General features: G+C 36.2%; 6 protein-coding genes across 17 annotated transcripts in view; 4 read left to right on the top strand and 2 right to left on the bottom strand.

Annotated features, from left to right (window-relative positions):
- The window catches only part of LOC117222438 (protein trachealess), a 316,876-nt gene extending 312,458 nt beyond the window's left edge, over positions 1-4,418 (top strand). For 4 of the 5 annotated variants that reach the window (XM_033474131.2, XM_033474129.2, XM_033474134.2 and 1 more), the window contains one exon: positions 236-4,418. In XM_033474131.2, coding sequence (XP_033330022.1) covers positions 236-1,518 — 1,283 coding nt within the window. In that variant the 3' untranslated portion in view covers positions 1,519-4,418. The remainder of the gene's footprint in view (positions 1-235) is intronic. The other variant, XM_033474130.2, reaches the window with a different exon arrangement.
- Positions 4,419-6,692: 2,274 nt separating this feature from the next.
- On the top strand, positions 6,693-9,483 carry CREG (Cellular Repressor of E1A-stimulated Genes). Its single transcript, XM_033474143.2, has 5 exons — positions 6,693-7,125; positions 8,296-8,450; positions 8,695-8,814; positions 8,891-8,972; positions 9,074-9,483. The coding sequence occupies exons 1-5, from the start codon at positions 6,834-6,836 to the stop codon at positions 9,295-9,297; spliced, it is 873 nt and encodes a 290-aa protein (XP_033330034.2). The 5' UTR covers positions 6,693-6,833; the 3' UTR covers positions 9,298-9,483.
- Positions 9,484-9,868: 385 nt separating this feature from the next.
- Cog3 (conserved oligomeric Golgi complex subunit 3) lies at positions 9,869-12,821 on the bottom strand. Its single transcript, XM_033474141.2, has one exon. It carries the CDS (start codon positions 12,647-12,649, stop codon positions 10,247-10,249), a length of 2,403 nt encoding a protein of 800 aa, XP_033330032.1. The 5' UTR covers positions 12,650-12,821; the 3' UTR covers positions 9,869-10,246.
- Positions 12,822-13,072: 251 nt separating this feature from the next.
- RpL36 (ribosomal protein L36) lies at positions 13,073-14,123 on the top strand. Of its 2 annotated transcripts, none has more exons than XM_033474123.2 (4): positions 13,073-13,183; positions 13,372-13,498; positions 13,760-13,894; positions 13,978-14,123. In XM_033474123.2, exons 2-4 carry the CDS (start codon positions 13,373-13,375, stop codon positions 14,062-14,064), a joined length of 348 nt encoding a protein of 115 aa, XP_033330014.1. In that variant the 5' UTR covers positions 13,073-13,183; position 13,372; the 3' UTR covers positions 14,065-14,123. The 2 variants fall into 2 exon arrangements, with proteins under 2 accessions (XP_033330014.1, XP_033330015.1); XM_033474124.2 differs by having other exon boundaries at positions 13,116-13,183; positions 13,358-13,498.
- A 386-nt stretch (positions 14,124-14,509) lies between these two features.
- LOC117222432 (CDK5RAP1-like protein) lies at positions 14,510-17,284 on the top strand. 4 transcript variants are annotated; one of them, XM_033474120.2, is made up of 8 exons: positions 14,510-14,630; positions 14,791-15,168; positions 15,228-15,458; positions 15,526-15,733; positions 15,813-16,133; positions 16,208-16,529; positions 16,607-16,756; positions 16,849-17,284. In XM_033474120.2, the coding sequence occupies exons 2-8, from the start codon at positions 14,817-14,819 to the stop codon at positions 17,074-17,076; spliced, it is 1,812 nt and encodes a 603-aa protein (XP_033330011.2). In that variant the 5' UTR covers positions 14,510-14,630; positions 14,791-14,816; the 3' UTR covers positions 17,077-17,284. The 4 variants fall into 4 exon arrangements, with proteins under 4 accessions (XP_033330011.2, XP_033330012.2, XP_033330013.2 ...); XM_033474121.2 differs by having other exon boundaries at positions 14,602-14,661; XM_033474122.2 differs by lacking the exon at positions 14,510-14,630 and adding an exon at positions 14,686-14,702.
- Positions 17,090-23,294, bottom strand: part of dgo (ankyrin repeat domain containing protein 6 diego) — a 336,204-nt gene continuing 329,999 nt past the window's right edge. For all 4 annotated transcript variants that reach the window (XM_033474115.2, XM_033474116.2, XM_076522204.1 and 1 more), the window contains 4 exons: positions 21,696-22,844; positions 20,092-20,365; positions 18,509-18,748; positions 17,090-17,979 (listed from right to left, as the gene is read on the bottom strand). In XM_033474115.2, coding sequence (XP_033330006.1) covers positions 17,816-17,979; positions 18,509-18,748; positions 20,092-20,365; positions 21,696-22,844 — 1,827 coding nt within the window. In that variant the 3' untranslated portion in view covers positions 17,090-17,815. The remainder of the gene's footprint in view (positions 17,980-18,508; positions 18,749-20,091; positions 20,366-21,695; positions 22,845-23,294) is intronic.

Raw genomic sequence — 23,294 nt, 5'->3', positions numbered from 1 at the left:
ATATATTATTTATATACAATTATCATGAATTATATTATTATTATTTATATATATATAATATATTTATTTATTATTATATATAATTATTATGAATTATTATATATTATATATAAATACGAGATTATTCCAAAAACGACGTCGCCCAAAGATTGCCCGAAACGTTAGCTCGGTCGTGCCGATTCGAACGATTCGCAATTACTCTATAATATTTATGGACCAATGCGTGTCGTTCCAGAAGGCAGAGGACGCGGCGGACCGCCGAACCAGCACCAAGAACACTCGCACAGGTCTCCGCCGGAGGACCGCGACGAGAACCGAGGTTCCGAGAACGACAAACGCGGCAGCAGGCACCACGACATGGCGCAGCTGCAACAGGACTCCCAAACCAGCGTAGGGAACATCAACACCCTGGTGGTGAAACTGCGCGGTCACAAGCGGAAGTTGCACGAGGACGACAGCAGCTCGAACGAGGAGGAAGAGGACGAGGAGGAGTCGACGACGAAGGTGGCAAGCAACGAGAGAAACCACGCTCTCAGCCCGGCTCCCTCGAACCACTCGATCTCTGGCGGCGATCAGGCGCTCTGTTCGTCCAGCCCGAAGTCGAGACGCGTGGAGGACAGAGCGACCACCGCGGACAGCACCGGCACCTCGGTGAAGGACCTCGAACAAGCGATGTCCAAGCATCTTCCAGTGACAAACCTGAACAAGGCCCACTCGCCGACGCTCCATCAGCCGACGGACTTCAGCACGGACGCGCTGCTGAAGCAGCAGCAGCAGAGGAGCACGATACAGTGGATCGGCGCGCACCATCATTTGGGACACCTGAGTCCCCAGCAATCAGCCACTGCCCCGTTGCCAGCCTCGGCCTTGCTGCGACAACTGTACGCCAATAGGGAGAGCGTGATACGCGCGAACGTCCACGGAATCACTTCGAGCGGCAGCACTCGGACCCCTTCGTCGGGTGGAACTTACTATACCGGGGATGCAACCCCCAGCGGACCTCTGCCCACTCCGCCGGGCTCGGAAGGGTCCAGCACCTACGGCGAACACCAGTTCGTCCTGGGCACGCACAATCAGAAAGGCGCAACCGGGACGAGTTGCGCCGACGCCTTCACCAGTTTGGTGTCCTCCTATTCCACAGCGAGCGGTTACACGGTCGACTATCATTCCGCCATGACACCGCCGTCCTCCGTGTCGCCCCGGGACAAGCAGCAGCAACAACAGCAGCAGCAACAGCTTCATCCCGTGAACGTGATCAGCAATTACGAAGGGTCTTCCGCTTACACCGATCCGGTGCTACGCCATCAGTACGAGCCGACGCAACCTTTGCCCCTGAAGCCGCAAGTGTACTCGGCCGCTGTTCATCCGAGCGCGTTGGACGCTGCCGCGGCGTACGCCTCCGCGGGGCTCACCGAGCAGACGCAGTTCTATCATCATCCAGCGGCCGGCGCCGGCTTCCACATCTACCATCCGACTAACAAATCGACGACGAACGGCTGGTACAGTTCGACGTCCTAGTGGCGTAGTCCCGTGCGCGACACTCGTGTACTTAAGTAACTGAAATCGAGCCCAAAGCCCTCACATGCATATCAGTGATATCGTATTCACCTCGACGTCTCTGTAACCATCTCCCATTGTGTTCCCTTTGTACGTTTTTTCTTTTCAGAATTTCTCTTTCCTGTCCGCGTGTCGTTCGCGAACGGTGGGGGTTTGCAAGTGACGAATAAAATGCGTGCGATGTAACACGTGCGTACTAATTTTGTTGGCGCGATTACGTTCGTTTCGTCAGGATGATGGTTGCCAGGATTCTGTTCTGCGAGAGTTTCTGTATCCTCTGCAAACGAGATTGAAGGTATTAACGAGGCACACCAATTTGTAGGTACTGTACGATACGTAAAGTGGCATCTTACGGTGTGCCGATACCGAGGGAATGTAAAGTATCTTTGACCCTTAGCGCGATCATGCTGTGCGTTGAATCTCAATTAACCCCTTGCTGTACAATTTTCTTCGTTGTTGCAACGATCAGAAGTTTTTCGACTGTAATAATTTCTAACAAGAAAAAGAAAACGATTTATATTTATTGCGTGTCTAAAATACATTTACTGAAATGTTTAAACATCGATTACAAGAAGTCGGGATTTTGTTTAAACTGAAAAGAACGGAACAGTATTCATACTGGACAAGTTGTTGCTAGAAGTTTTTCAGAAGTTTCTCGATTGTAATAATTTCTAAGAAGAAAAAGAAAACGATTTATATTTATTGCGTGTCTGGAATGCATTTACTGGAATGTCTAAACATCGATGACAAGAAGTCGGGATTTTATTTAAACTGAAAAGAACGGAACAGTATTCATACTGGACAAGTTGTTGCTAGAAGTTTTTCAGAAGTTTCTCGATTGTAATAATTTCTAAGAAGAAAAAGAAAACGATTTATATTTATTGCGTGTCTGAAATGCATTTACTGGAATGTTTAAACATCGATGACAAGAAGTCGGGATTTTATTTAGACTGAAAAGAACGGAACAGCATTCATACTGGACAAGTTGTTGCTAGAAATCTCCATCGCGTGACAGACTCGTCAAAGTATGCCAAGGGGTTAATGTCGCACAGTGGTACTTTCTCCCAAAATGTTGACTACAGTTCATAACTTCGTACGTTTTTTTTTAAGAATAACGATACTCTTACGTTCTCGAGATTACTGCATTGGAATACGTTTAGAGGGAAGTGGAAACCTTACGTTTCATATGATATATTTCAACGGTAAAATATTCTACAAACGCTATATCCAAGCATTCTCTTTCGAAAATTACAACTTTGGTCAACTTTTTAGGAAAAAGTAAGACCGCGTGTCGTAACGCGTTTTCGTCCCGAAATTAGCGTTCAATGTCCAACCTTGTCTTTGTTGTTAGCCCCTTCTACTTTAAGCCTAATTCCGGCGAAAACGCGCTCGTCTAAATTGTGATCTCCCCTCGTCCGACACATGTTCATTTTCTCCCCTCACCCGTCCCCCGAATCTCCAGCCCTTCACCCCATCTTTTCTTGTTCCTCTCGCTCCTCCATTTCTTCTTCATCGAACTCAGCGATTGTACGCGCGCAGCCAATGTGCCAACCGGACTGTAAAGAGAAAAAGAAGAAGAAGAAACGAAACGAAGAAACACTAAAGAAATCGCTGCTCTCTATCTCGACTATGTAGAACGACTTATTGTAATATAACAAAATAAATTATTATGTATGTTGACAATTCGGAGATATTCGCGTGAACGTGAAGAGAGAAAGAGAGAGATAGGTGTTTACCGATGACCGCCGTGCGTGTTCGAAACGAAGAAAAGCGACGGAACGACGTCGACGAAGAAAAGCGACGGAACGACGTCGACGAAGACGACGACGACGACGACGACCACGACGACGATGACGATGTGTGACGCTCAATGAGGATGAAACGTTGAAACGAGGATAACTATTTAGTATAGTTGCGGCTCGCGTGGCGTGGGTCAGTCACGCGGCATGGGGTAACGAAGGGGGAAAATAAAACAGGCAGACATACACACACGTACTCGCACACGCACACACGCGCACACACTGAAGAGAACAAAAGACATTTTATCAGCGTTATTGCTGAACCAGCGTGGTTGTTTAGCGATAATTACTCGAGAAGCCGTACTTGTCGTAATTTTTTATACTGTAACATTTTGTTGCGTGGAATACGGAATGACTTTAGTGAAGTCGACAGTGCAATCGTTACGAGTTTTATGCGTTAATTTAAGAGGATCGAATTAGAGATAACAGGCAAAAAAATGACGATGTTTATCTTGCTTTATAATGAGGATGAGAGAGAAAGAGAGAGTGAGAGTGAGTGAGTGTGTGTGAGAAAAAGAGAAAAAGAAAGAAAGAAAGAAAGACGAGAAGCGGACGTTTCTCGACGCGAGAATATGTAACATTATCGAAAGAAATCGCTATCTCTACTAGTATTGAAGTACGTTGTTTGGACTTGTTAACTTATTTCGCCGCTTATCATTTCGCGTGCCGATCGTTGCTCGTTGATAACTCTCTGTTTTCTTGAGAATCGGTATATCGTTTGCTCTCAGTGTCCATACATATCAGGCAGTTTCGTTTGGTGACAAATGATATCACTACCTCACGGAGTAAATTAACTTGCAATGATCAACGGACCTACACGGGAATACCCTCGGCCTCTTATCTCGCAACGTGCAATCGCTTTAGAAAGTAAATTCTCCATTTTGTTTAGATTAGACGAGCGGATAGGCAGCTTTTTTTAAGGAGAGACTGTTAGGAGGAGGAGTAGTAATAATCATTGACAGAGATAGCGAGTTCTTTCAAAGAGATTATTATGTTTTGTTGTAAATTGATGAATTGTTTTTTGACGAGTACACGTGTAAATACAATTTATGTGCTGTAAGATCCACCTGTTGAATATTTCTATTCATAATTTTTCGGAAGTTTCTACGAAGTTTATTTTCGTTGAAAGGACATTGTAAGGCAGTGACTTAAACACTAAAATATACGCATAACGTCTTCGTCTTGATAAAGAAAAAAAAAAAAAGAAAAGAAGAAAAAGAAACGAAACTTTGTGATTCCTGCAATTCACCCTGGACAGTTCGTTGCAGTCACTCAGTTTTATTTAAATAGCGATCGGGTACGCGTTCGTATCTTCTTACAATAGCGAATACCACCACGTAAAATATATCGGTAGACATTGTAAAAGTCAAAAGATATTTTTCAAATACGAAATATACGAAAGATCGATTTTTATTTTGCTTAATGTATACTGTATTTCTGTTTTAGCGATTGCAATTAATCGCGTCGTTTGGACCGGTATCAACAATTTTCTAATAATAGATTCCGAAGTACTTCACAGATTAGATGAAAATCAGCATTTGCCAAATAGCGATGTTCTGCCTATAAATACGTTTGTAAAAAAAGAATGCACGTACGAAACAGTCCCCGCGCAGGAACGGCCGATAATTATTGCACGAGTTCACGAGATTCTAAAAACCGTCAGACGCGGTGCATGCAGACATTTGCCTTACAAAATTGTTCTTCGAAACCATGTACATAAAAAAAATGAGTTCAGGTGTAACGATTACAAGACTGATTATGAAATCTGCTTCTTCTACTCTATTGTTCGAGCGAAGAATGAACTCGGATCAAGGTACATAGATATACCCCATAGATGTTCACATCCCATTATTCTTCATTTAAAAGACCATGATGTAATGTAAAAAAAATAAAAGAATACACCTGAATCTTTGAAAAAAAACTGGCGGATTTTTAACCATTTTATTGCTCTAGTATTTTCTCACTTTCGATCGGACTATACGTAGATCGTTCACAAATTAATGAAATTTTCATAAAACATGTTAAGTCGTCGAATAAACGGAAGAGAAAATAATACACACTTTTCAAATAGAACCAGTTTTTTTTAATAAAATGACGTTCATACAATTAGATCGAGTGATTTTTGCTATTTATGATAAACTAACATGCAAATAATAATTATAATATAATAAATAATAGATATAAATAATAATAATAATATATATAATAATAATAATATAAATAATATAATAAATATAATTTGACGATTTATAGTCTAATACAGACTATACGTTTCGACACAATGCAGGGTCACCAAAAAGAGAAAATAACGACGTACAAAAGTAAAACGTGGACACAGAACTGTTCACGGTAATCTGCTGCATTGATGTTATATAAACAAAAACAAACGACAATATGTTGAAACAATTAATTGCGTTTTGAATTTTTATTATCTATCATGCTGATTAGTTATATTTTGCGATATCATCTGTTTTCTTACACTATATCGATACACCACACTCTCCAGAATAAATCTTCGATTTATTTTTTCCAGCGCCAATTAGTGTCGTGGCAAAATACTCAAACTATTAGTCAAAGTCGACTGTCGGTTATTTGGCTAGTAGTTTGAGCATTTTAACACCGAACTAATTGGCGCTGTACGAACCCCGAACGGAGCTTGGAAATTTCGCTACAAGAGAGTGTCACTTGTCACAAATAGCGCTATTTTTAAATTTTCAAAGATGAATTGATACACAAGCAAAGAAATATTAGAGAGCAGTGAAAGCAATTTCATTATTAGCACTTTTGAAATATTATTTTCAGTAACGCGTAATTTTATTTTACTGTTACTTGTAATAATTATTTGAGACAACTGTGGTATTCTTCTTGGAAATCATATATTGATCTCATTAATCAGAGCCTGATTTATACAAACATTTTCATTGACATTTCCGCAAGTTAAAATGGCCGATCTCTGTACGTTAAATAATTATCCGATAATAAGAAAAGAGTTTTTCTCGAAGCAAATACATAACTGTAAAGACTTCTTAATTTATCATCATCAATTCGATCGTGCACCCGAAACAGCAAATTAAAAAGAACGGAGACATTTTATGAAAGATACTATACTTAAATTTCACGTAATTGCACAATATGTTACAATTCTATCGCGAGACGATTGACATTTCGTAAATATTAGGTTAGGTTACGCCGATGATAAGAAAATCCATGTTCATACCAATCGTAACCTCTTATTCGAGTTCGATGTTCGATATCTTGACCTCGAGTTAACTAGCTGAATCGTTATTGGAGCTCGTTGTTCCTCTTTGTTGGTTTGGTACTTTCCGCAGTTACGCGCCTATATAAGAGATGATGCGTCGAAATTCAAAAGCAGACCGCAAGTGTAACAAATTCGGAACGGCACGCAAGGAGGTTGTTCATCGCAACGAACGAACATTTATCCTTGGAGTGAATTAGGCTTGGAGACGAACCGAAATCATGATTTTACGATTCACGATATTCGTCGCTCTCGCGATCCTGGCTATCGAGGCGCACAACTATCCGCAAACTTTCGAGGAACACGAACAATGGAAAGAGTTCGAAGAATTCCTCAAATGGAAGAAAGCAAAGCAGTTGGGTGAAAACCATTGGCACGGAAAGAAATACAAGAAACATTACTCCGAGAGCCGTGAAATGGATAAAGTTTACGAAAGCAACGAGCAATTCAGCGCTGACCCACCGCCAGTCGATCAGGCTGCATTAATGGCAAGATACATTGTCAATCAAGCTGGTGAGTTATAATAAATTATGAATTAGCAATTGGAGTTATCATTGGTATTACGTTCTTATCTGTATGAAAGCAATAATTGAAACACCTATAATTAAAGCAGTTCGAAAGTAAATCGCAGAAGATGAAAAGTTGTGGCCCGTTAATCGTATGTTTTTAAAACGTGAAAATTACTTAGTGAACGTAACGTGCATGAATTGCATGTTGCACGAATGCACACATACGTACGGATGTGAATACGCGTATCTGCAATGTGTTCGCTATCTACACGTTTCATGTACTTCAGGGCACTCTAAAATTAATATTGGATTCGTGAGCAAACTTTGGCATCGATCCAAATTTAAGTTAGAAACAACGTGTCCATCGTCAGTCTCGATTCCTTATTATATTTTTATATTCGGCTTAAAAAGCTTGCAGAATCGTCTAAAAAGAGAATTATTGCAAAGTAATTGTAACAGATCCTAACTTGATTAAAATGCTATCGTCGAACGAAACATAGATTAGCGATGTACATAGATATTATGATGTAATTATCATTTTAATATTCGAATAAAATCATGAAGTCGGATAATCGATCACAATGAATACGCATATTAAACCGACCTTTACGAAGTCGGTCATTTATCACACAAATCTAAATAGAAAAGCTCACTGTTGTATGTTTTAAAATTCATTCCTACGATGCGTATTCATTACGTTCACGTCGTGACCTAAACAGTTTTTCAAGATAAACGGTTGTTATACAGAAATGCGAATGATATGATATTTTATTTGAACAGCGTGTAGAAAAATGTATATATTTGTTCAAAAAATAAATATATTAAATTACCTTTACATTTTACATATTAAATCGACATACCCGTTACATACATACAATATACATATACATCGTATGCATGTGACTTAAATACCTTTGTATTACTTATCCGTATACATAATGTCCATACGTGTGGATATAACTTTGTAAATAGAGGAAAATTCGAATAATATTACGTACATAAAAATTTCAATTATTCTAAGCATTGCCAAGCATTTCAAGATTTTGATAACAATAAAATTAAAATAAGCGGTCGTTTTCAGTGTCGGTCAATTCGATCAACTTCTACTAAACTAGATAATTGAAGGAAAAATAGCAACATTTAATTGCAATTATCAATGTATTTAATTATCCAGATTGGGTGTCCGTGGCAACCATAAGCACGCGGAAGGACATTGAAGGGTATCCTGCCGCAACCTTAGTCTCATATAGCGACGGTGATTTAGGAAGTGGATTAGGAATTCCATATCTTTACCTTACTCCTTTGGATTTCACAGCTCAAGATCTTGCAGTAAGTACTATTATATCCAAGCGTAATTCATACGTACGTTTATTAATCATCAAATTGTTGTTAATATTATCTCTAATTGATAAGATAACGGCTGTTATTACCTATCAACCATGTTGTTGTTTTAATCGATGTTTAAACGTTGCTGTTGTCACGTACGATAAAAAATCACGTAATCGATTCTCTGATTAAATTTCTTTATTCTTTAGATTAGTATTGCAATCTGATAATAATTTTTTAATCATAGAAAGACAATCGCGTATCGATGATGATGACATTGGCCCAAGGAAGCTATTGTAAATCGAAGAACTGGGATCCCATGGATCCTCGTTGCGCCCGAATACTTATGAGCGGACAAATCATAACGGTCAGTAAGCCGCAAGATATTTGTTACTGTGATAAATGAAGTGTTCCATTATTTTACGACTTTCTATTGTTTGCAGTTGAAGAATGACACCACCGAGCATGATTTAGCTAAACGAGTTTTCTTCGACCGTCATCCAACATTGGTCAACATGCCGCCAAGTAAAAATCTATTTTATAGTTAACATGATTTAATTACTTGTAACATAAAAATTCTAATATTTGAGTGATTTTATAAAAATTGTTCAAATTAACAATTTCAGATCACCGCTTCTATTTCGCCAAACTGAAAATAGCGACGATCGCAGTTCTGGATACATTTGGCGGGCCTAAATACGTCAATGTGAAAGACTACTTGAATCCACCGGTTAAGAACATTACAGAAGAATTTAACAGACGTTTCCCTTTGAGATCTAGTGAAAATGATTCGCGGCAAGATTACGCGCCAGTTTCTAATGATTTAGATCCTATAGTCCGCGCTGTATAACATAAAATCGCAAAATACTAATTTATACATTGTTGGATGCGCAAGAAAACATGAAACATTCTAATGAGATTACGATTTTATACATTTTTTAATGTCTGAAACTTTTTTGTGATTCTCCATACAATTATTGATCTAATCATTGTATAGGAAAAAATATATAATAAATTTAAGAGTTTATTTTTTCGATTCGTAGGTCGTCAAATTTCATTTTTCATTTTGAAAACATCCTGTTTTGAAAGACGACTGTCCTTATTTTTTTTATTACACAATTCTTACACTGTTTACAGTGTCATTTCATTTTTGCGTTTACGCTGTTTGACTCACAATCAAATATGACCAAATACGATTCAACAATTTAATTGTGCCAATTTTATACTATTATCTATAATGTCGTGCAATTGTTGTGAGTTTATAAATGTATTTCTTGCGGATATGATAGCAACAATTGTATCTCATCAAGGAAATGATAAAATTAGGAAATATTTGCTGTATTTATTGAAGAAATGTTGTGGAATTGTTTACATTATGTCAATTCATATTTAAAAGTTGATTTGAAAAAGTAAATACCGACTTAAGAGAAGTACAAATTTTATTGTATTCTAAGGTAATTTAATACCATTAGTTATATACACCTTTATAACACAGAAGTTACATGTTTTTAAAATACAAAGAAATAAAACATTGCATAATATTTTTTAAAACAGAACAGCATAAATTATAGTGGTTTATGAAATTTTAACACCCGAACTATACTATAAGCAATACATTGTTTATGTACATTCTATGTAATTTACAATATAATAGGATATTTGTATTATATATTAATGCTTATTTTAAGAACATACGTTTTCAAAATATTAATAGTTTGATTACATTTTTAAAATGATATCAATGTACAATATCTAAAGAATTGAGCTAATATTACAAAACATTTGATAATTCATGTTGGCTACGTTTTCTTCATGCTTTGTGTGCTTTTGCCATGAACAAGACTGGATGAACTCAACATAACAGAAATTTGTTCTGGTAGTGGACAAGCGATTAAAAGAAGTTCCTCTGCATTATAATATTTACTCAGAATCTGATATAATTGTGTAAATGCTGCGCATACGTTATTTTTTATTGGTCTGAACAGAATGAACTCTGTTTCTTTATTGGACAGATATAATTGCATTGATTGTTGAATTTCAGGGCATTTAAACTTAATTATCCGCAACACCTCACTGATTATTGCAGAAACATCTTCTGGACTTCCAAGATTATGTTCTTGCGGTTTATCTGAATTGTTGGTATTAACAGATAACTTTTCTTTATCTAATAATTTTAAAATTGGATGTATCAACAAAAATGTTGCATGCTGTATAAGGCGTTGACATGTATATTTCAATTTATTATCTACATGCTTCCTGGAGTCTATTAGTTGTTCCTTCATTTGTGGTGCCCCTTCTAATAAAAATTCCAATAATGCATTATTAGACAATGTAAAAAGTCTAGAACTTTTTTCCAGTAAGCCAAATGCAGCAGTCTTAACTTTAGAGAAGTCTAGACTGTACTCCTTTATAGTAAAGTCCACTTGAAATGGCGCAATTTGTTCGCGTAATATCAATAAATGTTTTATTTGGAAAAGTTCTGCATCTAAAGTTGACGCCCGTTTCTCAATTTCTTGCCTTGCATTCTCTATACTTTGAACACAGAGAGATATTGCTTCTTGACTCAAAGACTGAAAAACAGATCTATCTATGCATCTGTATAATCTTGATAAGCAAACTAACGTTCTACGGACTGTAGGATACCACATTCCATGAAGATCTGCTGGTGAATTTCCCATATGTGTTTTTTGATAAATAGAATCCATTACAATATGATTTCTAGAAACTGGTTCAATGAAACTGTCATCGCTAGATGACACAGATATCCTTTTCATTTTCGTTTGTCGTGTCTCTTCTCTTATTGATTCTGCTATGTCCTCCATCATTCTTAATTTCTCTGGGTATGCTAGATCACCCGGTGATGGATTATAATTCAAAACATCGGATTGCAAATATAAGTGAGCACGAAAAACAAGTCTTTCCTGTACATCGTGCAACAATTGTAGACAAATATTTCCAAATCCTTCCAAAGGTTCAAAATTATTTTGTACATGCTCATCCAACATTTCAATTCTCAGAATACAGCAAATTTCAGCCAATGTTTCTAAATGATTAATGTGAATAATAAATGGTCTCAGCATATCATACAAAGATGTGCATAGGCTTTCTAAGTATGCTGTCAATCCACTGGATGGCTTTGAAAAAAATTCATAAAATAATTTGTATTCATCCATTGATGCATGCAACAATAATGCACACGAATTTCGTACCAAACTACAATGATCACCATTGTATTTCTCTTTTACAGACATTAAGGATTTCTGTACACTAGAGCCTAATACTAATCCTCTTTGGCTCCAATAATATTGATGACACTCTGTCAACAAACTATCATACTCTTGTCTTTTATATGATTTTACTTCTATTTGCTCTATAACAGGCCTAACTTTTGATAAAATAGTTTGAAATCTTCCATAGAAAAGTGCTAATGCCGCATCAGCACTATCATTGGAATCATCACTATCTCTCAGATTTAAAATACTTTCTGTAGTCTTACTAAATAGATTAAATATATAATTTTGTATCATAGATATTGCCTTAGACTGGCAATGTTTATATTTAATTAAGTATGTATTACTCTCCTTAAATGATGGATTACTTTGCACAAAGTCAATATTTATATCAATTTTATCCAATATATTAAAGAACATTTCGCTGTTCACTGACAATGTTGGTGCTTCTAATTTTTCCATCATCATATCGATATCTTTAAAGTATTTCACATACTCGGTGATATTCTCTAAAGTAGAATTTAATTTCCTCTGATCAGAGTCAAGCTGTTCACTAGCATTATAAAGGGAAGTGGTTTTATCAGATACCTCTGAATATTGTTTATATAAAGTTGTAAAGTCTTCCATTGCCTCTTCGATTTGGAGGCAAAGCTCATGGCACTCGTGTTGTCGATTTTGTAGCTCATCAAGATATAATATGTATTTTATGTCTTTTTTATCCATGCATTCTTTTTCTAATGAGGTGTAGTGTTCTAAAAGATCTTGATATCGTTCTATTTGTACTGACTTTTTATCTGTTTCACTTGCGTTTGTAGTGTCACTTATTTCGTCACTCTTCAATGTGCTCATGGAAGACAATTCTTCTTCTAAACTTAATAAACAATCCTTTTGATGCTCAGTTAATGGTGCCAGTGGATCCTCTGACAGATCCCATTTGGTTAAGTTATTCGAAACGGTTTTCATTTTAGACATGATTTCCTGTCAGTGGGAAGAACCGTTATAAAACAGACACTTTTAAGAAAAGTAATAGAACAGCGTATACTATAAACATGCCGCTTTGTAATATAAGTTAAAAAATTCACTTCAAAAAACTGACACCGCAGCAATTATGAACCATAACCATGAAGTTACGAGATTTGAATATTATAATACAATCTGACCACCGGTAAGTGCAAAATATGAAAGTTTAAATTGATGGTAAGAAATTTTCAGGAAATAAATTACAATTATAATATACTTTTCAAATTTAATGATACCTAAAATAAAATTATATTGTTTTATTGTATCTTATTACTAATATTTTTTACACAAATACATATTTTAAACGGAACAACGACTAGGAAATTTTGCTTTGTTACCAAATCCACCAGTGAATAAAATGTATCGTCGTATACTTTGTAAATCGGACCTGTGATCCTATGGCGCACGCGCATAAAGTGTGAATGACAAATTTCTATTGAAAATAAGATCTTATTTCCTTCTATATTCTGTATTCGATCCGTAAAGGTTTGTGTCAAATTGTATCGATAAATATTCTTGTGATCTTTATGAAACAATAGAATCTTTGTAGTGATATGTGCTTTTACATATCGTAGCAATATGAAATACACAATATTCTCATGCAATATGAATTTTTCATCATTTAGTGCTATTTTGTGTTCTAACCTTTAAAGTTTGCAGTGTTATTTTTCCAGGATGGCACCGAGGTACGAATTAGCTGTTGGTCTCAACAAAGGCCATAAAACCACCAAAATACGTGTGGCAAAAAATGCAAATGAAAAGAAAAAGACCGTGTGTGTCTTGCCAGCCAGATTTAAGGGGGTAAGTATTTTACAAGTGACTTGAAAACTTATTAAAAATATTACTTTCTTCCCATATATCGTATTTAATCGCTTCGTAAGAGTGTTAAAAATATATAACAATTAATTATGATCTGCGTTTACAATATTTTATCTAAATAAATTACACGTTTTCATTGTATTTCATTTTGTTTATTTGTACTTATGTTTTGAATTCTGTCATTCTGGAAACAGTGATACTGTAACAGGGATTAATACGTTTGTATTTATTTTACTATTTTAGAGACAAACCAAACACAGCAAGTTTGTCAGAGATTTAATTCGTGAAGTAACTGGTCATGCACCATACGAAAAGCGTGCTATGGAATTGTTGAAGGTTTCCAAGGATAAGCGTGCATTGAAATTCTTGAAGAGGAGGGTAAGCTTACAAATACATTTCAAAATTAAAATTTGATTTAGACAAATAACGTGCATAATATTTCTATATATTTAATTGTATAGTTGGGCACACACATCAGAGCTAAGAGGAAACGTGAAGAACTTGGAAACATCCTTGTCCAGATGAGGAAAGCAGCTGCTCATCATTAAGTAATGGATAATTAAATTTTTATAATATTACATATTAATAAAAATATATGTACAACATATACTGTCATTTATTTCAATTAAAAATGATCATTCTTATGTATTCCAAAACATTCCAAAATTTTAATCCATATTACATCCATTCACTCCAAGAGTTTTATGGAACACTGGTTTAAGCTTGACAGCATTACTGCTGATTAGAGTAATAGAAGTTAAATCTTAGTCAAAAGGATGTTATGAATCATATAGGATGAGTAAAAAATTATATTTTCAAATTGCTTGATATGGGTATTTCCAATAAATATTGAAAGTTACATTTACGTTTATTAATGCTTTAATAGTGTTTCTGCGTGAAGTAATTATACATGTAAGAAAATTTGTATAATAGAATCTTGTTGACAAAAAACTTTTTGCATCCCTGAATATTGTAAGGTCTGTATATGTATACACAGTTAAAATTTCATCAGTTAGTAATTGAGAACCACTGGTGGAAGTTAACCTATAATAATATAACTCTATACTGAAGGTGGGGAAAGGATCGATAAAAACAAGTGAAAATTTCATAACAGGTAACCTAAATATTTGTAAGCAAAATACTGAGTGAGTTTAAAAATTAAATGTATCTACACAGTATCTTCATTGTAATTTTCAAAAATGATATAAAATAAGATATTTTACGTCGATACATTTTTTGATAAATTTTATTTTCATATTATTATTACGTCATAGGAACTCGTGTGAGACTGTTTATGTGAATGTCAACCATGAACAGTAAAGGTTTTGTGTTATATTCACTGAAACAAATTAAACCAACCAATACATGTAACAATATAACAAAAAAATTGTTTAACGAAACATGTTTCACTCAAAGTAAAAATGTGTTGCCTTATAATAAGCAATATCGAACACTGCATGTAACTGCAACTCAGACATGTTCTTCTAAAGAAATCAGTCAAAACACTATTACTGATTCGAAAAAATTTAGAGATTTATCGAAAACAGGACCCTCATTAAAGGATTTTATAGTGCACGATATCATACCTACCAATTCCATTGATGCACCAAATATTCCTTATATAAAAGATATCAGTGGCAATAGTCAGAAAGGTAAATAATTTATATATTAATGTCTTCTTTATGTTCTATATAGATTGTTTTTATTTCAGTGTATTTTGAAGTTTATGGTTGTCAAATGAATGTTAACGACACAGAAATTATTTGGTCTGTTTTAAAGTCACATGGTTATCAAAAAGTAGACACTATATCAGAAGCTAATATAGTTTTACTCGTTACATGTTCCATTAGAGATAATGCAGAACAAAAAGTATGGAACAAACTAAAATGTATAAATGATCATAGAAAAAAAGCGAAGTCTAAATTGAAAATTGGTTTACTAGGTATATCTACAAATTCTAATACTTTTCATTTTTGTAAGATGTTGTAATAGATTTATTCTTACACCAGGTTGTATGGCAGAACGTTTAAAAGATAAAATATTAGACAAAGGTAAGCTTGTTGATGTGATAGCTGGTCCAGACAGTTATAAGGATTTACCAAGACTTTTGAGTGTACCAGAAAATGAAACTGCTGTTAATGTTGTTTTATCATTTGATGAAACATATGCTGATATTATGCCAATAAGATTGAACAAAGAATCTACTAGCGCCTATGTGTAATGTTTCATGATATATTTAAAATTGTTTTTTACATTCTTTGCAATAGTTGATCATTAGTATAATTATTTTATTCAGCTCAATAATGCGGGGCTGTGACAATATGTGCACATATTGTATTGTTCCATTCACACGAGGTAGAGAAAGGTCCCGACCACTTGACAGTATAGTTAAGGAGGTGCAGTCTTTATCTGATGAGGGTGTAAAGGAAGTGGTGTTACTTGGCCAGAATGTAAATAGTTACAGAGATATGTCAGAAAAAGAATTTTATATGTCTAATATTGAGGAAACACATTTGGCTAAAGGTTTCAAAACTGTATACAAAAGTAAAAAAGGTGGACGAAGATTCTGTGATTTATTAGATGAGGTTTCTCGTATTAATCCAGACATAAGGATAAGGTATTTCAGTTTTATACTATTTCAGAAACATTTGTTTTTAAAAGTTACATAACTAATGAAAATTATATTTTTAGGTTTACATCACCGCATCCTAAGGATTTTCCTGACGAGGTTTTACAATTAATAGCAGAGAGGCCAAACATTTGTAATGAAATTCATTTACCTGCACAAAGTGGCAATTCTGCGATTTTAGAAAAGATGAGAAGAGGATACACAAGAGAAGCATACTTGGATTTGGTTCATCATATACACAGTATTATTCCTAATATACATATTTCCTCTGATTTTATTGTCGGATTTTGCGGTGAAACCGAGGAACAATTTCAAGATACGTTATCATTGATGCAATTAGTTAGATTTAATAAAGCATATATATTTGCATACAGCATGCGGGAGGTGATATATAATTATACAAATTTTTCCAATCAATATGCAATGTTAATTATTACTATAAGAAGTTTTAATGCTTTTAGAAAACTACTGCTCATCGTCGCTATAAAGATGACGTAGAACATGCTGTAAAAATAGATCGCCTTGGAAGAATGAATGTAGTATATAGAACTATAGCAGAAGAATTAAATAAGTCACAGATTGGCCAGTTACAACTTGTGCTCATAGAAGGAGTAAATAATTTTGATATAACGTAGTAGTACTGTAACGATAATAATTTGCTGAAACGTAATCTAATTTCGAATCTCTCTCTTTTTTCTCTTAGATTAGCAAACGATCAGATGAGTTTTTTCAAGGAAGAAGTGAGGGGAACATACGAGTAGTGATTCCAGTTATGGACTTACCTACTGAAAAAGGTTCTAATGTTAAACGGCCGGTGAAGAGTGGTGATTACGTTGTTGTAAAAGTTGAAAGTGCTAATTCCAATTCTCTAAAAGGAACACCTTTGTATCACTCATCGATAACGGAATATTCATCGTTACATGCATTGTAAATAAGATACAACATTAGTTTTTCATCTTTTCAATTATTTAATCGCATTTATCACTGCAGAATACATTCAGTTTTGAAACGGAAGAAACAAAGATCTACTTAATCAGGCGAAACTAAATTTACATATTCGTTACTAATGTGATAATATTGTGAACAAAATAATCATGTACATAGTATTATACATGTATATAATAAATAGATAAAACTTATTCTAATTTTGTGGTACATGGCAATATGCTGATACATAACACACTTACTGTAAAAGCTGCGCTAACGTTACTTAGAAGAATATACAACAATAAGAGTAACAAAAAGATTATGTAACTAAGTTTCTTTTCTGTTTAGTAAAATTTCAGAAAAAGTATTTCGATATTTTTCCATTATTACAGAACTTCTTCTATTTTGTTCTTTTTTGGGGGGAAATACCAAGAATATTTAGTTTTTAAATAAATATGGAATCGATAAAAGAAGTGTAGAAAATTTCAAGGTTGACATATAATTTCTTACAGTATATTATGCTTTAAAGTTCGACTATATATTATTTACAAAATGATAACGCAACAATTTGTTAATCAAAAAGCATTTTGTACATCATGACCTAAACAGAACGGACAACGTTCATTTATACACAACATTTTCGTCATCGTATGAACACCTTGGCAGGTATAATAAAGTTATGTAAAGTTGATGCGTCTTTGGAAGTGTGAATATAATGATACTCGGATCAAATGATAAAAGTCTTAAACAAGGCTCGCGGTTCCGATATTAATGACAACGTTGTCGGCACCGCGTTCGTAAACCGTGAGATCGTGGTTCCTTGGTTGTTCTAACAACGCCACTAGTTGCTCCCCGCTAGGAAATGTGTTCGTTGCGGTTGGAAGGATCACATCGCATTCCAATTGACCTGAAAGGTGGAAATGTAATCTTTTGTAAAAGTGCTGCAATCAAAATGACACGGAATTAATTCAAATTGATGGAATTCCAGTTTCTTTGTAGCCAATGCACAATTTAAAGATCGAAGAAAATATTGGAGAAACATTGAGGAAAAAAACAGGAGACTCGAAGAGATTTTGCGATCTTCTAATGGGAAAGTCAATATTGATTGTCAATATTAGTACTTTAAATTGTGCAATTGTTTTTCAAGATTAAAATTTCTCATGTTTTCTTTCTCTGTATTTTACTAAATTATTTTGAAAAACAACTGCACATTTGAAAGCACTACTATTAGCAATTAAAAATTTTCTCTTGTTCGCATTAGAAAATCGTTTCAAGTCTCTGTCCTTTGAATAGTTTTCCATCGATTTACATTTGTGGCATACAAATATCACAAATATAAGGAGTCATTGAAATTGCTTAACTCGGTAGAAGATTATGGCTACAGGCATAAAAGTATGAATGCGACTATCGTATAATTAAAGCGGAGTAATTCTTACCTGACAAGGAGGGTGAAGCACCTTTGCTAGAGCCGTACATGCGGGTGCTGTACCCTGAATCATTGTGTGCATCATGCAAAGGCGGTGTCGGGCTATAAACCGCATTACGGGACCTATATGGCATTCTGGCTATGCTGTCGTAATGCACGTGCTCCGATATCACTCCTTTTCCAGTGATCCCTCCGCTAAGTGCTTCCGGTTGCTCGTCCTCGTCTCCTTCGCTGCTCTCGCTATCATTACCTACGTTCGTTGCGATAATATTAAAAACCTTCCTTTGCATTTTAACACGACTACGACGAATTGTCGCTTATTAATCTAATACCACCTTTTACATCGTTTTTTCGAGTCGTTCGTTCCCTTTTCTTCTTTCATTATTTTCTTCCGTCTTTTTGCATAATGCAATCCGTTTTATCAGCCAAGTCTTTAACTTTAATTAAACGTATTTCTATATTCAGTAATAGGGACTTATTCTTTAAGCCAATGCGAATCTTCGTTAACTTGTATAGAAACTAAACGACGGTCAATGTTGTCGAAGAATAAAATGAGAATGCAAAAAGTAGCTATAATCGGTGTAGAAGATATATATATATATATATATAATATTAGGAGGAGTGGCTTGAATAATTTGCAAATATAATAAACAGTTTTAGAAGAAGAATTTATGTCAGTCGCTTTTGGTTATCATTTTGTAATTTTGAGTAGCAGGTAATTTATGAAAACGTCGTTAAATATAATAAGATAAATTAAATATAATATAATATAATAAAACATTGTTAAAACGTCGTTTAATATCTTTTTAGAATATCTTGATGTTCTATTTAACAGTTATCTCAAAAAGAAAACACACACATTTGCCTATATTTTTTAAATGTACCACACCTTTTAAGTTTTTCAAGCGAATATTTGTCGTACCTTTGATCTCTAAATATTGTAAATGTTAAATATATTGTAATATCAAACTATCTAGTCTTAACCAGAGAGTTTACAAGATACTAATCTACGAGGTGAATATGTATAGTTACTACATTCAAAGCACAAGCTGTCAGAGTTGAAAATCTGCTTTATAAAGTGCAGTCCCAATTGTCACCTATTATAATATATCATTTTTTATACAGGGTGTCCCAGGTTTTAATGTTCGAAACTTTGTCAGTGTATTCTATGGCACAAAGTAAGAAAAAAATGTGATGTAAACATAGGTCATATAGAGCTTTATTAAGAAGCTATAACAAAAATTCAGAATAGGAATAGTAATCAACTTGCTGTTACTGCGAGCATTGGCTTGAATAGATCAGCACATGCCGTGTGTTTATGTAAGCTGTGTTTATTAACACATTTCGAAATGCCTACCGTTGTTGACAATACATGATTGAGATCGATCGAAAATTTTTTTAATTTTTTCAAAGCTTGAACATTAAAACCTGGGACACCCTGTATATATGGTAAATCATGTTGCATGTGGATTGCCTCAGATCGAGCTGATTATATGCTAAATGTATTCGGGTAATAAAGAATTCGGATAATCGAGGTTTTGTATTTGATTGATTATTTATTTATCGATGAACTGATAGTAAATATGCCATTACCTTCTCCATGCCATCCGTTTCCTACGCCACCCTGGGGCTGAAGCCTCTGATTTTGGGAGCATTGGCTGTTCTCGGGGCTCGTTGGTTCGCTGCTTCCAGAACGCGTACCTCGCCAGCCATTATGCATGCCAGGCACTTGTTGAAATCGCTTGATCATCTCGTGAACGCTACGTCGCCCGGAAGACCTCCATTCGTTCAAGTTATCGTCGCTCTTCCGCGTTGTGCTACTTTCCTCTTGGCAGGAGTTAATCCCGTGATCCCGACTCGACGGGTCCTGTTAATTGAATATTCTAATTGTTCTTGAGGTCAAACGATATCGAGACGGTACAACTGCTAGGCTACCCATCTGTATCACCGAACACGAAAGAGTCGGCTCTATTGATTAATAATATTTTAATAATAACTTTTGTTAACAATAACAGAATCTTATTAACATATTTAATAAGATTAATAATATAATTAATAATATTTTAATAGTAACTTTTGTTAACAATAACATAATCTTAATAACAGAATCTTACTTGACGTAGCAATAATTATTTTATCTTAACATTGACCTCATACTTTCAAGAGTGTGACTAGTGATGAAAATAGTAAGATGAAAATAATATAATTAAAAATATTATATTATAATTATATATTATAATTATATATTATTATATTATAATTAAAAATAATAATATATAATAATGAAAATAATAAGAATCTATTAAGTCGAAATAGGATTCTGTTGTTTTGTTATCAATGTTTAAGCATTCAAGTAAATCTAGACATACAATGAATAGAAATTTTTTGTTTCTATTAAAAAATTCTTACAATTGAAAATCATTGTTATTGTGAAAGAATCTGAGTCATCAAATATGACTTCCGAGTTCGGTGAACATCGATTACAGAATTACTTAGACTATCGTTTAGCTAAAATTTTTAACTATACTAACAAGGGATGATTCTTAACCTGTAAATCCAGAAACTTCTGAAACTTTGGGATGTGTAGAGCATGTGTAGGTGTGTATTACACAAGTTTTTTTTCTTATGCAAATTCACTTTAAGAGGTAAAAATTCGCTTCCATATATTCGGCCATTCTTTATTTTATTGCTACAATAAAAAAAGTCACCAAACAAAAGTTACTGTTTTTGTCTAAATCTATCACGTGGCATACGAAAAATATCGATTATTTGCTTACAACATTTTCTTATTGTTTAAACGATTAACAAATCGTACATCATATGATAAAATTGGACAAAAGAAGCAACTTTTGTTCGAAGACCTTTCCCTTATCTCGTACAGTTCGCGAATTACAGCAATAAAATAAAACATAGCCGAATATTTGGGAGTTACTTCCAACCCCTTAAAGTGTATTTAGGCATGACAAAAAATTGGGTAACACGTATGTACTACATATCCCCAAAGTTTCAGAATTTCTTGAACTTCCGGATTGTGTGGGAGTCATCCCTTGTATGCTGATTCTGTGCAGCAAAGAATCCTGTAGAAAGCGAAACACGCGTAGCAATCTCAGGTTTCAGAAACGCGATGTTGCAGCCTCAGCCCAATCAACACCTCTGTGGAAGACATCGTAACTGGCGAAAGAAGTTTACACACTTACACGCTGCTGATGAACCTGTTGTCTGGATCCGATCGACGGGGAGGAAGCGGCTCCGAGCGGCGAGCTGCGATCCTGCTTGATCACGCCGTCGAACGTTTCGTTCAGCCTGGGCGGCACATCGAGCACCCTCAAGGTTGACCTCGAGATACCGGAACCCGTAGGTAGATCTCTCATGGATTTGCTAAGTCTAGGTATGGCTGGTATATCAAGATCGTCCAAGCTGCCGCGATGTATCGGCGTCTCTCCCGGAATCTCGAAACTCCTATCGTGGGGTCTGTCGTCCAGCAGATCCTCCAGTGACCTGGCCCGAGCCGGTGGAAGGGACTGATCGTTGGCGAACGATGCCTTCGCTGGCCTCTCGCTGTGTCTGCCCCTTCCGCCGCGGGACAAACGTTGCTGAAGATGCGTGTGCCTCTCGTCGCACCTTGACCTCTCGGCGGCCACGCATCTGGTCAGTTCGGAGATCTGTCCTCTGGTCCTCCTTTCCAGGTTGGCCACCTTCAGGTCGAGCCGCTCGTGAGCTTGATCGATGTGCGCCTTCAGCTCCGCTTTGTCCCTCTCCAGCTTGGCCTCCATGTGTCTGAAGAACGGCGCGCAGTAGCAGGTGTAGCCCACCCCCACCGGGCCCTTCCTGATATTTCCAGCGAGGTCCAGGTAGTACTGTTCTCCACGAGCCAGCGGATCCGGAGGCAGCGAGTCCAAACGCGGCTGCGGAAACGCTTCCGGGTCCGGGTAGTAATGGCACCCGTACGGGGACCACTGCCTACCCATCACGGCTTTCTCGAAATGGACCTTGTTCTGCTTGCCGGACGATTTGTGCTTCTTTTTCTCCTTCTTCGTGCAACTGTCCCTGCTCCCGCTGGTACCACTACCAGTCTTCTCTCGCTTCTTCTCGCTCTTGTTGCTCTTCCCGTCGACCTTGTCTACCGGCGCGGCCTCCTCCTCCCGGCTTTTACTACGCGCTCTGCTCTTGCTTCGCGCTTTACCGATTATCTCGAGTATCTCTGTCAGGTTCTTGCGCCGGGCTATGTCCTTCGCCGTTTCCCCTTGCTTGTTCCGCAGGCTACGGTCGCAGCCAGCCTCCAGCAGGATCCTCGTCAGCTTTCGACGACCCATCGCCGCCGCGATGTGTAACGCAGTGTCGCCGTTCTGCGAGAAGATCAGCGTGTTAATAGTCAGACCGCGGATGGTTTCTGGTGGATAAATGGCGAAGGAGGGTCCCTTCGGGCACACATTGAATCTATCGCGATGGAAACATTAGTGGAATATCGCGAGAGGGATCGAATTCGAGATTTTCCCATTCGCAAGGCACGAGACAATACCCACAGTCCTCTACTGCGTATGGAGGTTACAATTCTGGATCTGAGCCGATTATTTTGAATGTGGCCTAAGTTCATTTATTTTAAAAGTCACAGATATTTAAGGATTTTGCGTTTTAATCAATTTAAAAACATTGGTAATCGATGACATGGTAGTATAATGTTTCTAAGTTTCCAAGGGTTGTTGCGTTCTAGAGGCTCTGCTGAAATGAAATTATATGTAACGTAAAATGTAAATATTGAAATAGTTAGCTCGATGTTTTTGGAAAATGGACTTAGG

The sequence above is a fragment of the Megalopta genalis genome, chromosome 5, assembly GCF_051020955.1.
Source record: "Megalopta genalis isolate 19385.01 chromosome 5, iyMegGena1_principal, whole genome shotgun sequence".
NCBI lineage: Eukaryota > Metazoa > Arthropoda > Insecta > Hymenoptera > Halictidae > Megalopta > Megalopta genalis.
The sequence above is the reverse complement of the archived record's forward strand: the minus strand, read 5'-3'. Positions and strand labels throughout refer to the sequence as shown.